Raw genomic sequence first — 13,206 nt, 5'->3', positions numbered from 1 at the left:
GTATACATTTTTAGAGGGGTATGACATCATTTTCATTTGTGCCTTGTCTTTATACTCAGTCATCATTGTCTGCTAAGTAGAAAATACTGAAAATCTAACATTTATATAGTCTTTTTCTATATTTATATTAACCTAACATTTATATAGTCTTTTTCTATATTTATATTCATAACCAGACCAAAAAAAACCTCAGGCTATGAAAAAATTCTTAAGCTGTGTGAAATATCCCAGACTTCTATTTCTTTGCGGATGTTTCTGTTTTAATTGTAAATGCATTACTTTGGTACTTGTGTTTATTTTTAAATGACAAACTGTATTACTTTGGGATCCTGAATTACTAGATTTTTACTCAGAATTTATTACAAAAATCACCTCACGCTTTAAAATAATTAGACTGGCATTCCTAGCTGCCTAGATACCTCAGTTCCTATCAGGATGAGACCTGGTGCCCTGGAGACGGGGCAAGCTTTAAGTACATGTTTTCATTTGTTGTGTTGAAAGCACTGATGTGTTCTTCCCTCCCCCCTCTTTTCTCTAAAGCTGAAGACTCGCCACGGAACAGAACTGCTAATTCAGTCTGATAACGATGCTGTTATTAATGATTGGTTTAAAGTTCTTAGTAGTACTATCAATAACCAGGTATGTATTTGATTTAAGTAAATTTTTTTCTGTAATTTTTATTACATTTATTTATGGGAAGTGGGCTTGCTGCGGCACTCTTTTTTTTAATGTGCATTGGTGTTTTGCCTGTGTATATGTCTGTAAGGATGTCAGGTCCTCTGGAACTGGAATTACAGACAGTTGTAAGCTGCTATGTGGGTGCTGGGAAGTGAACCCAGGTCTTCTGGAAGAGCAGTCAGTGTTCTTAACTGCAGAGTCCTCTCTCCAGCCCCTAAGTAAAATTTTTATTGCAGAGCCAGGTGTGGTAGGTAGCACATGCCTTTAATCCTAGCATTTGGGAGGCAGAGGAGGTGGATCTCTGAATTTGAGGCTAGCCTGGTCTATATAGAGAGTTCCAGGATAGCCAGAGCTACATTGTGAGACCCTTTCTCAATTTTCTTTCTTTCTTTTTCATTTTTTTTTTTTAAATTTTTTCGAGACAGGGTTTCTCTGTGTAGCTTTGGAGCCTTTCTTGGAACTCACTGTGTAGCCCAGGCTGACCTCAAACTCACAGAGATCCTCCTGCCTCTGCCTTCTGAGTGCTGGGATTGAAGGCGTGCGCCACTACCGCCCGGCTCTCAATTTTCTTTCATTGCTTATTGTATATGCAAATTTCAATTTACAAATGGAAAGACTGAATGTGTGCATGCATGTGCTAACCCAGGTGGGAAAGGCAAGCTTTAGCAATCTGTGTCTAATGATGTGATTAAACATTCTCACTTATAAAATGTTTGTGGATTTGCAGCAGTGTTTATATTAGGCATTGGTTCACGAAGAAAGGGACTGACAGCGCTCAGTGCATAGTACTTACTCAGTTCCAGAGCTGTTGCAAGGGATACTGTTCGATGGAGAGACGCCAGAGGTCGAGTTTTGAAGTGTATGCAGCATTGGCCTCATCAGTGTGTTTCTAGTGATGCTTTGCCTGCCCTTCTGCTCCTTCTCTTCCGAGGATGTTCCTTGTTTCCACATTGGGCTGCCAAGGACTCTGTTCCTGCATTCTGAACCACCTCTCACTTTGAGGGTCATCTAGCTGAGAGAAATGCAAGATAACACTTTCTAAGGGAGAGGTTAGCTTTTCTAGCAGATAGATCATGAACTATATATAATGTAATATTGTGTAAGTATAATATTTTAACTTTTATCCTTTTCTATTATAATCTCTGAAGCCATGACTGACTTTTATTTTAATACCAAAATAAGAATAACTTTCTAAATCTTTTTCCTAATTTAACATACTGATCTTTTTGTCTGTCTCTGGGTTTGCTGTGCTTGTTTTTGGTAATGTGGATCAGCCTAAGGCCTGTGTATGCTTCCACAGAGCTCACCCCTACAGTCTAAATGTTTTGGTGGCCAGTGGTTCATTCCTAGAAACCTCCTATGACCTTCGTTAAAATCTAGCAGCTTGAGCCCTGTCTCCATCCACTTGGGTATGCCCTTTCCTCTAGCCCATGTAGGTTCAGTTGTAACCACAGTACATGAATCCTTGCGTTTAGTAAGTACATGTGTGCTTGTGTACTAGGCAGCAAGCAGTACTGTAATACAACTTTCTCTGCCAAAGTTACAAGCAAAGACAGAATAACCAAAGAGGGTAACTATACATGCAGTCATATGTAATGTACTGTGATGATGAGGGTAACTGTACATGCAGTCATGTGTAATGTACTGTGGTGATGAGGGTAACTGTACATGCAGTCATATGTAATTACTGTGGTGATGAGGGTAACTGTACATGCAGTCATGTGTAATGTACTGTGGTGATGAGGGTAACTGTACATGCAGTCATGTGTAATGTACTGTGGTGATGAGGGAGTGTAACATACTACACAAATGTGAAGAAGGGCTAGTCTAGGAAGACACTGCAAGGCACTGCAGAACATGGAAGAGAGGAAGTATATGTATTTACGGTGAAATGGGAAAGTGCCTGCTGTTTCCATGGTGCCAGAAAATAAAGAGAGCAGATGCGGCGGCGGCCTGTTCCTGGAATCCTAGCCCTTGGAGGGAGGCAGGGAGACGGCTGTGAGTGCAAGCCCAGCCGGGGAGAGAGCTGAGCTGAAGAAACACTCACAATGTCACTGAGAGACACTGAGTCCAGAAGACTCAATGATTTAGCAAGTCTCTTAGAAGGTCTTGTTAATAAAAACAAGGTATTGGGGTGAATGCTGGAAGATCAGAGAAGCAGAACAAGCCACAGCCAACCTCACCTTGCCAATTCCTCAGCTGATCCTGTTTCCTCAGACTGGAAGCTTCTGAGTCTTCATCCAGAGTGCTCTAGTTCCTCGTCCTCACGCCTTAAATACCTTTTTGCATTCTGCCATCACTTCCTGGGATTAAAGGCTCACTTTCTGGGATTAAATGTGTGAGTCACTATGCCTGGCTGTTTCCAGTGTGTCCTTGAACTTGCAGAGATCCAGATGGATTTCAGCCTCTCGAATGCTAGGATTAAAGGCATGTGTGCCACCATTTTCTGGTCTCTGTATCTAGTGGCTGTCTGTTCTCTGACCCCAGATAAATTTATTAGGGTGAACAGTATTTTGGGGAACACAATATCACCACACAATGATGTAAAGATGTGTTTCCTAAACAATTTCTAGGTTGGAGAATTTTGATTCTCATTAAATTCCAAGTTTTTCTGGTAGAATTTGAGAACCTTATTCTAAAATTCCTTTAGAGATAAAAAGGGCTAAAAATATGCAAGACTTACTTGAAGAAGAAGATCTGATGTATTGCATATTAGAACTTGATAAATCTGTATTAAGCAATGAAGCTGCCTATTTAAGCAGGGGTACATATACAGACCTGTGGAACAGAGTAAAGTGCCAGATACAGCATTGTGGAGTAAGGAAGAATATGCTTTGTAGTAAACAATACTGGTGCAGCTGGGTATCCAAGAAGAAAAGGAAACTGTTTCTTATATCATAAACAGACACATCAGTGCAGTAGACCCCAGTGAGAAGGACGAGACAAAGTCCTTAGCTTTGGGAATTCAGTCCACTTTTTCATGCCATACAAGTTACATTAGGGAGGTCCTAGAAGAGTCCTGGGTGCTTTCCAGCACCTACCATCTGTGAGCATTAAGTGTCTTACAGTTGTTTCCACAGTGTAATACTATGCTCTTAAACTGTTGTCGCAGGCAACATGGCTGTCACGTCCAGGAGTGTGAGTCTGACCCTTTTGTGCAGAAAGTAGCTGCTTTGTCTTTGCTGGCCCCCAACTTCCTAGCTGCTGTTTGTGCCGGCCACCTGTAATGTCGAGTGAGGCAGTTATACCTCTAATTGTTTTAGAAGTGGAAGTTAGTGTCATTAAAGGAAAACATACTTGTAAAGACTGATCAAATACCTAGATCATACATACTACATACTGTCTCCTAAAATCACTGGTAAGAGTCAATCGTGGCTCATTCTGAAAATTAGGCTGTTCAGCTACAGCGGTACTTGAAGTGATGTGTGCATGGAAACCTCTCGCCAACAGGCAGCAGAGGCTGATGAAGCAATTGAAGAGGATGCACCAGACTCGCCGGGAGTGGAAAAGCAGGATAAAGAAAAGGACCAGAAGGAGCTTAAAAAACTTCGCTGTAAGCTCTTCCCTCATTTGCTGGTGGCGGATCCTAGGTTTTAAATCAATGCCCAGTATTAAATTAAAATGCAATTTCCAGTATTAGAAATCGACAGGGCGAAGCGCCATCTTGTTAGTTCATTGTTTTTCACCACAGTGTCCATCCATGTGATACCATCATACTCTACAGTACACTTCTCTTGAAGCCTCTAGGAAGCTGGACTTTGTTAAGTTAAAAATACATAGTTTTGCATAGTCTTAGGCATTTGGAAGCCCAAAGCCAAGGGGGATTGTTCCACTCCTACCCCAGGCACCAGGCAGGCAGCCCACTGTCATGTGCTTATGCACACAGCCATGCGCTCCGATCTGCAGAGCACAGACAGGCGAGAGCAGGGCTAAGCCAGCAGTTTTAAGGACAGTTCTGAGCGCAGAAGTATGTTAGTGATGTTGGCCATTAGCCGTGACTCCACACCTTTTCCCCGTTTATCTTAACTAATCCACATGCTTAACTAAGGATTTTCTGACCTCCTAATTGAATGATTAGAAAGTCAATTCTATTTTGTTTTCCAACAATATAATGAAGATTTTACACACACACCGTTACCACCACGCAACAATGTTAACACAAAATTTTATGATTTGAAAGGGGTCCTGTGTGGACCAGGCTGTCGTTAAGCTCCCTGTGAAGCCAAGACTAGCCTTGAGCTCTTGATCCTCCTGCCTCCATGTGATTATGTCACCAAGCCTGTCTTAAATTTTTTTTTTTTTTTTTTTGCCAGAGCTGAGGACTGAACCCAGGGCCTTGCACTTGCTAGGCAAGCGCGCTACCACTGAACTAAATCCCCAACCCCAAATTGTGTATTCTTGATTGATATATTCTTTGCTGTTAATGTTCTCCAAGCATAATTATTTTTAACATAGGTAATTAAGAATTTCATGTTAGTGTAGCTCATAAATCAGGATCAAAGGTATTATAGAACAGGATTTGTGTGCTCCATTCTTATGTCAGAGTACAGATAATCATAAAAGCATCAGATACAAATATGTGGACTTTTCAGACTCTTAAGCAGTTCACTAGAATAGGAATTTTGGTTTATGTTGTGAATTTTGTGTGTGTGGTCTTTTACCTTCTGACAATGATGGAAAAGTAAAATCACTTGTTAAGATCTTGACTCATACCAAAGAAAGTACAGGTGTAGCCTGCGTTTAGTGATAAAAATGATAGTTTTGCTTAAAATTAAAATTACCATTTCTTCTGTGATGTTTGTTTAATTTTTGGGCCATGGATCGACATGTTTTGAGTCATCTGTGGAAAAACTTTTACTAGAAAAGTTTCCTGAAATAACCTAATATCTGTTTGTCTGAAGCAATGAAAGGATCCAGCATGGATTCTTCAGAGCAGAAGAAAACTAAGAAAAACTTAAAGAAGTTTCTTACCCGACGCCCCACATTGCAAGCTGTTCGTGAGAAAGGTTATATCAAAGGTATGTGCAAGAAGTGGTATTTACAATAATGAATGTTAGCTGAATCAGAAATAAGGTGTTTGAAGTTAAAACTGAACATTTCTAACATTTTCATTTTTTTATCCCTTAAGTTTTCAAGTACACAGACGAAGGCATTTGAATAATTAGGATTTTTTTTAATGTATGTATAAAGTGTAGCTAAAACATGGAACCAGGCATAAATCCCAGACTACATTTTTTTGAAGCCCATTATCAGAGAAGGACAGATGAGATGATGCTGGGTGGGGATTGGAGTTCTTAGATGTCATGAAAAATTTTGATTTTGCGTTGCAAGGATCAGAAGTTAGAAATGTGACAGACAACCACTAACAGCATGAGAGCAAACAGGAATGAATAGTTGTGTTCCCTGATTGCTTTTAGTCTAATGTGAGGTAATTTTAAAATTGGTAAAAGGTGTTTCCCCCAATTGTATGTTTCTTAATTCATTTATGATCACTGTAATGCACCAGCAAGTAGGAAAGTGTTTCTTAAAAGCACATATGTCTTTGTATACCTACAGTTCTTATAACTGTGTTTAACACCGAAGATTACAATTTTAAATTTGTGACTCATGTCACTGGCATTTATTCAGAAATAAAGGTGAAGGTAATATATAATGTGCATGTATGAGTCTGGTTATGAGGTTTGTAACAGAGACTCTCACTGGAAATCTGTTTGCAAAGCATCTTCTCAGTTGAAAAGCAAAGATGAATCTCATTAAGGATGGATATAAGACTTCCAAAATATGTAAGAATTGACTGATTCACATTAGCAACTGTGCCTGGGTTTAGTGGAACACATCTATATTCCTAGTGCTTGGAGGTGAAAGCATATAGATCAGAAGTTCAAGATTATCCTCAGCTGTATAACTCAGCATGGGTTGAGACCATGTTGCAAAAAACAGACAAGCAAAAACAGGAAAATGTGGCTCAAGAGATGAGTCAGTGGTTAAGAATGTGTACTGTTCCCGCAGAGGAGCACTGTTTTGTTCCCAGCACCCTAGGGGGCTTACAACCTCCTGTAACTACAGCTCTAGGAGATCCAGTGCCTTTGACCTCCATGGACACATGCACATACCCATGCACAGACACAAAATAAAAATATTAAAGTCCCAACAAAACAAAACAAAACGAAGTAACAATCTGTCTTAGTGTTTCTATTGCTGTGGAGAGACACTGTGACCACAGTAACTCTTATAAAGGAAAACATTTAATTGGGGATGGCTTACGGTTTTAGAGGTTTAGTCTATTATCTTCATGGTGGGACATGGTGTTGGAGAAGGAGCTGAGAGTTCTACATCCTGATCGGCAGGAGCAGAAGGAGAGACTGTCACACTGGGTGTGGCTTGGGCATATATGAGACCTCAAAGCCCACTTGATAGTGACACTCTTCTTCAACAAGGTCACACCTCCTAATAGAGCTACTCTGTATGGGCCAAGCATTCAAACACATCAGTCTATGGGGACCATACCTATTCAAACCACCATACAATCTTAGGAGTTACAAATAAGTACTAATGGATAAAGCATATAGGTTGGTTTGTTGGTTAGAGCCTTCAAAAAAGAGACAGAGGAGGGTCATAGAAACAACTAAGTTCATCAGGCTTTCTCACTGAGAAAGACTGAGTCCTCTCCTTGTGGAGTTGCAGCACTTCAGACTTTTGGTATCATCAGTACTTAGCATATATGCCCAGGTTCTAAACTGTTTGTTTAAAAGATTAATGGAACAGCTTTTGAAACATAATTTGGTGGAATTGGGTGTCAGCACAAGAAGAGTACATAGCTTGTTTTGGTAGTTTTTAAATTATTTGGGTATTTTCTAAGTGCTGTGCATGAGCATAGGAGCCATGAGCACTAGTTGGTAAGAGCTGCAAGGTTCTTGCCCCCAGGATTTACTGGAATGGCAGGCAGACAGACAGGGTAATAATGTGAACAGTGGTGAATACTGTGAGCCTTTTCCAGTAAGTAATCCAGTAGAAAGCGATTGGAATTGGTTATCTCAGGAAAGGATAGTACGATTTTTCTAAGGAGGTGATTTTTGCCTGAAACCAGGGATAGACAAAGGGAACCATATTTAGGGACCACGCTGTCTGCAGGGGAATAAAAACACAAAGCCTTCTTGGCAAGAGTGAATTGTAGTCTTAGAATTTATTTGGGAAGATTGATGTGAGGTTGAAGGAGGCATGTGTGTGTACGCTGAAGAACTTAGCTGTTTTCTGAACTGACGTTTAGCAGTGTGATACATTTAAAAAATCTCTTTCAGATCAGGTATTTGGGTCTAACCTTGCCAATCTGTGTCAGAGAGAGAATGGGACAGTGCCAAAATTTGTGAAGTTATGCATTGAGCACGTCGAAGAACATGGTAAGAGGATGCTTCCAAGTTTTATTTTTCACATGAAGCAAAACAGCTCATTGTTTCAGCACCAGAATCCCTAGGGCTGGGCCAGCAAGGTGACTCAGCTGGTAAAGTGCTAGCCACCAGGCTGAGGACTAAGAGAGAGAGAAAAAAAAACATTTTCTACAAGGTCCTTTGCCCTTCACACAAGTATTGTGGCATCCCTCGCATGTACACATAGTAAATAAGTGTAATAAAAGCTCTTAGAAGATTTTATGATTTTTGAGTGAGGCAACCAGAAGTTCCTTTCCTGAAATGTATAAAAAGAAATGAAGCATTTGTGTGCAGAAATATTACATAATTTCACTTGTTTTAAATTATGGCCTTCAGGCATCATTCAGTGTTTGATACGTCACTATGGTATCAGCCCAAGTCGTTCGGAGTGCTTAAATGAAGGCCCTGGTGACTGAAGCTAACTAAGTTCAGGGGCTGATGTGCTGGTGGGGTTGCTCCAAGGATGCTGGTCACTCAACGAGAGAAGGCTTGTGTTAGCATAGAAAGGAGAGCTCAACTACAGAGTGTCGAGATGCCAACGCCCTTAGAGGTCGTTTCCTGAGAGTATGACCAAGGAATTAGTCTTTTTATTTAACTTTAACATGGACTCATTCTAGCTTCTTCTGTCTTATGACTGACAGTGTACTGACTGTAGTCACAGCATCTGTGTGTACCAGAAGCATCTGGCAGTTAGCAGCTTGTGTTACCTCATTTGGAACGCCTGCCAGTTTCAGACCTTTGGCCCATTGACTCTGTCAGTATGACAGTCAAGGCTTCACACTGTTTACTTGCTTTATTTGAGGCTAAATAATTAATAATTATTACAAATGTGCTTTGTTTGGTGTGTACAGCTTTGTTATTTAATGAATATTAATTTTTTTCTGGTTTAATGATATGAATTTCAAATGATTCTGGCCATACCTGGAAGAATAAGTATTATCACATGATGTGTTCTCTATAGAACCACTAGTTACTAGCTTTTGATAAGTCTACCCTAAGCAATTGATGTGACAGACACTGGTAAGAGCGCCTGTTTCTTTAGTATATGCATTTACATTTTAAAGTTGTGTACAGAAATGGATCAAAACGTTTGCTTTTTAAACCATCCTCAGTTTATCTCAGCTGTTGGTATTTTGGGTTTTGTGAGATGTTTTGTATGAGCAAAGCTACAGTGTACTTGCTTTCTGGTGTTCATTAAACAGAATTCATAGTAAGTTGCCACCTTGTTCCCCTGCCAAGAGTCTAAAAAGCCATTTAGAGAAAGAGAGTAAGACTTCTGAAGCTGGATGCAGTGTGTCTGGAGCTCCAACTGCTTGGGCAGTGGAAGCAAAGGACTGCTTGAGCCCAGGATATTGAGGCTAGCCTGGTCAACATTGTAAAATGCCCAAATGGAGACATTTATGCATCTTTAGAAGCAGCAGTGAGTTCCTTTCAAACACGAACTATTATTTCCTTGTAGGTTTGGATGTTGATGGTATCTACAGAGTAAGTGGCAACCTTGCAGTCATCCAGAAGCTGAGATTTGCAGTCAATCATGGTAAGAGGGCACGCCCTACTGTTATGTCCACCAGCACTGCCTAGAACTTAAAGAACTGGCTCAGAGCAGCTTTTAAAAATGTCTTGTTCCCACCGTTTTTCAGATGAGAGACTGGATTTGAATGACAGTAAATGGGAAGACATTCATGTCGTCACTGGAGCACTCAAAATGTTTTTTCGAGAACTACCAGAACCCCTCTTCACATTTAATCATTTCAATGATTTTGTTAATGCAATTAGTAAGTATGTTGTTCTACTCAGTTTTTTCTCCCTTAATACTGAAAATCATTTTACAAATGAAACTGTTGGATTGTTTGGTCTTTTTTAAACAAGTTTTTTCAATGGGTTGTGTAACTCCAGAGATTTTAAGTGTGACCGCCAGATGTCACTGTGTATCACCAAACACCAGCTTCTAGACTATGTCACTGCCTTTCATTCTATTTCCTGCTTTTTTAGAACAAGATCCGAGGCAGCGCGTCACTGCCGTTAAGGACCTAATCAGACAGTTGCCAAAGCCAAATCAAGATACAATGCAGATTCTGTTTAGACACCTCAAAAGGTAAGAAACTGCATGGGTAGGTAGGAAGTGGGATAGTACAGTGGAGGAGAGCCCAAGAGGCAGGTGTTACTTGCTGTCTTTGTAAGTTTTTAAAAGAAACTCAACTTGTAGCATTTATTTCTTCTAGTAAAAAGCTTTAGTGTGAAGACTTTGTTAAAGTTGGTATTTTATGTAAAATGTTTATATAGTGTTCACCTCACAGTAGGTGTTCTAACGAGATTGAAGTTAATTAACACGAAGATGAGATGGCTTAAGTGAGGCATGTTACATTATTTTAAAACACAACTTGCGTGGCTCTGGATTACTACTTCACAGCTACTTTAATAAGTGATTTTGTTCGTCTTTGGAACATTGGAATAGTAAAGTAGGGCTGGCAAGACGGCTCAGCATGTAAAGGCTTGTGCCAGTGAATCTAAGGATCTGTGTTCAGTTCCCAGGACCCACACGATAGAAAGAGATAACTGGTTCTCACAAGTTGTTCTCTTAACTTCCACATGTGCACTGTGGCTCGTGCGCGCGCGCGCGCACACACACACACACACACACAAAATAAATGTGAAAGTAATAAAATATTAAAGTACCAATTAGAGACAACTTTTTAATAATATTAAATTGAAAGGTGTAATCTTTATTCCCTGATGAAATACCCTCCCCACGTAGAGGATAGGTCACTGTTACCTGAATTACAACACACATTTAAGTCTATATCCTGTTCTGAAAATGAAGCTAAAATACCACACATTTGAAGTTTGCCACAGTATGTATGATGCTGATCTTTCAGCTGTTGATTAAGAACCTGGCTTCATGTAGCAGCCAGGTTGAAGTTACATGGTTAAGCCCTGCCTGTGTCACCCCAGCAAAGTCAGCTCTCTCCTTCTAAATGCAGACTTTTGGGTTTGTAATACAATTCAAAATTCTCCTCGTGGTTTTTAAACACGTTTGTTTTCTCTCCCTAGGGTTATAGAAAATGGAGAAAAAAACCGAATGACCTATCAGAGTATAGCAATTGTTTTTGGGCCCACTCTACTAAAGCCAGAAAGAGAGACTGGTAACATAGCAGTTCATACTGTGTATCAAAACCAGATTGTAGAGCTGATTCTCCTGGAATTAAGCACTGTCTTTGGACGCTGACTCATGAGAAACCACCTGTGGAATAAGAGCTGGATTCCAGAGATTTCAAGTCTTACCCATGGTGTGTTTCATTTTGGACCAAGCAGAGACTGATTTTGCACTTTTTTGAGGGTCAGAGAGGAAGAGGAGAGTGGAGATGCCAGCGGGGCCCTCATTTGCTGCTTACAAACAGCAAACAGCAAGCTATGAGTGTGTGTAATTTTGGGTTCATTTTATCCTGGATGCTTGCATTTCATACTCTGAATATCAGTGAAAGTCAAATCTTGGAATTTTAACCAGTCATATACACTGGATAATTTGGTAAGGAAAACTGTGTGGGTTCCTGTGTTGTTGCCCTTGCTGTCCCCAAACTGGATACTGTAGATTCCTTCTCATGCTCTGTAAGCTCTTTACTTGGTACAATGATAGTCACTGTTTTTTAAAAAACACTCCTGGGCGTTGAAACAAATGAAGTTGATCCATTTGAGACCTGTGTACTGCCTTTTTCAGGGTTTCTTTGTGAGTGGTAGTCCTAAGTGCTGAAGCTCATAACCCAGGTAGAATCCCTGGGTGAAGGTTTGCTGTTTAATTTTGCTATCCCACGGCATCCTTGCTGGAACCTTAGTTGCTTGTTGGGACAGCACACTGACAGTACTTAAAACACTGTGATATACTGGAGTTCTGGTTAGTCTAAGTCAAATCAGGGTATTTGGTACCTGTCTTGCTGTACTGAATTATAGCTAACAATCCTGATTATATTTAGTGCCATATTGAGTTCTTGGTATGACCCTGTGGAAACAGATATTGTTTGATGTAAATATGGGCTAAGGACTTAATATAATTTAGCTTATGTATATATCTGCGTTGTATAGGCTCAGAGTACATCTAACCCGATGTTTCTAATCATGACATTGGTAACCATTTCTATGAATATTAGGCTTTCTCCAGAAATAGGCCATCATTTGGGAAAGTTAAACCGTGCACTTTTAGGTTTTAATTACATTTACAGGCAGATCACTGCAATGAGAATGGTACTGGGAAATACTGACTGAATAGACTTGCTAAATAGTGAACACACTACAAGAGAAGCTTTTTAGGTTATTTAATATGTACAGAAAACATTAGGAAAATCATTATAGAATTCTAACCCCCCACTTGAATAGTGGAAACCTGTGTAAATTAGATGGATGTTGGATAGAAAATGACACTGCGAAATTTGAGTATTTTCTTTTTACATTACTAATGTAGATTGATTTGTATAATAAAACAGGGTTTGGAAGGTTTTGTTACAGGGAGGCATGGTCTGTTGAAGATTTTTAAATGTATTTTTCTAGATTAACTGCTGTATATGAAATGTCTAATCTAATAAAGGAAACTATAATATGCTTAGAGTTTTTTTTCCATTGGAGATGTGCATTTTGGTTCTTAATTTTTTGTTGTTGTTTTATTTACTGACGTACTTTTATACCTCATTTCAGAAAATCATCCAAATCCATATTTCCTGTGGCAAATCGACTTTTCTCACTTCTGTTTTCTGTTCTTTCTGCTCCCTAACACCACACACTTCTTCTTCAGCGTTTGGAAGGAAATGATTTGTGACTGTGATTCTTTTTCCTAGGACTGCATTTATAATTTCCAGATTGCCTTCCTGGGGAACAATTTATGTGTGTGTGTATGATCTGTGCAGAACCTTTTTCCTAAGTCTTGTGGCTATGATACTGTCTGTGCTGTAATCTTCTTAAATACATAACTAAGCTGCTTGCCAGCAGATGCAGATTGCTTTGGGTGGGGAGAAGTTCCAGATCAGCACGTGTAGAACTGCAGGTGCCGTTAATAACGCAGTGTGCTTTAGAGCTCTTGTGTCCTGACTGTGTGCCAGGAAACCAGTTAGACTTAAGT

At 39.8% G+C, this 13,206-nt stretch overlaps 1 protein-coding gene across 6 annotated transcripts in view; it reads left to right on the top strand.

The window, feature by feature from the left end:
- The window catches only part of Arhgap12 (Rho GTPase activating protein 12), a 111,525-nt gene extending 98,829 nt beyond the window's left edge, over positions 1–12,696 (top strand). For all 6 annotated transcript variants that reach the window (XM_036187616.1, XM_036187614.1, XM_036187619.1 and 3 more), the window contains 8 exons: positions 541–639; positions 4,129–4,231; positions 5,580–5,696; positions 7,977–8,075; positions 9,562–9,639; positions 9,743–9,877; positions 10,095–10,197; positions 11,154–12,696. In XM_036187616.1, coding sequence (XP_036043509.1) covers positions 541–639; positions 4,129–4,231; positions 5,580–5,696; positions 7,977–8,075; positions 9,562–9,639; positions 9,743–9,877; positions 10,095–10,197; positions 11,154–11,328 — 909 coding nt within the window. In that variant the 3' untranslated portion in view covers positions 11,329–12,696. The remainder of the gene's footprint in view (positions 1–540; positions 640–4,128; positions 4,232–5,579; positions 5,697–7,976; positions 8,076–9,561; positions 9,640–9,742; positions 9,878–10,094; positions 10,198–11,153) is intronic.
- The last annotated feature ends 510 nt before the right edge of the window (positions 12,697–13,206 follow it).

The sequence above is a fragment of the Onychomys torridus genome, chromosome 5 (assembly GCF_903995425.1).
Source record: "Onychomys torridus chromosome 5, mOncTor1.1, whole genome shotgun sequence".
Classification (NCBI taxonomy): domain Eukaryota; kingdom Metazoa; phylum Chordata; class Mammalia; order Rodentia; family Cricetidae; genus Onychomys; species Onychomys torridus.
The sequence above is the reverse complement of the archived record's forward strand: the minus strand, read 5'-3'. Positions and strand labels throughout refer to the sequence as shown.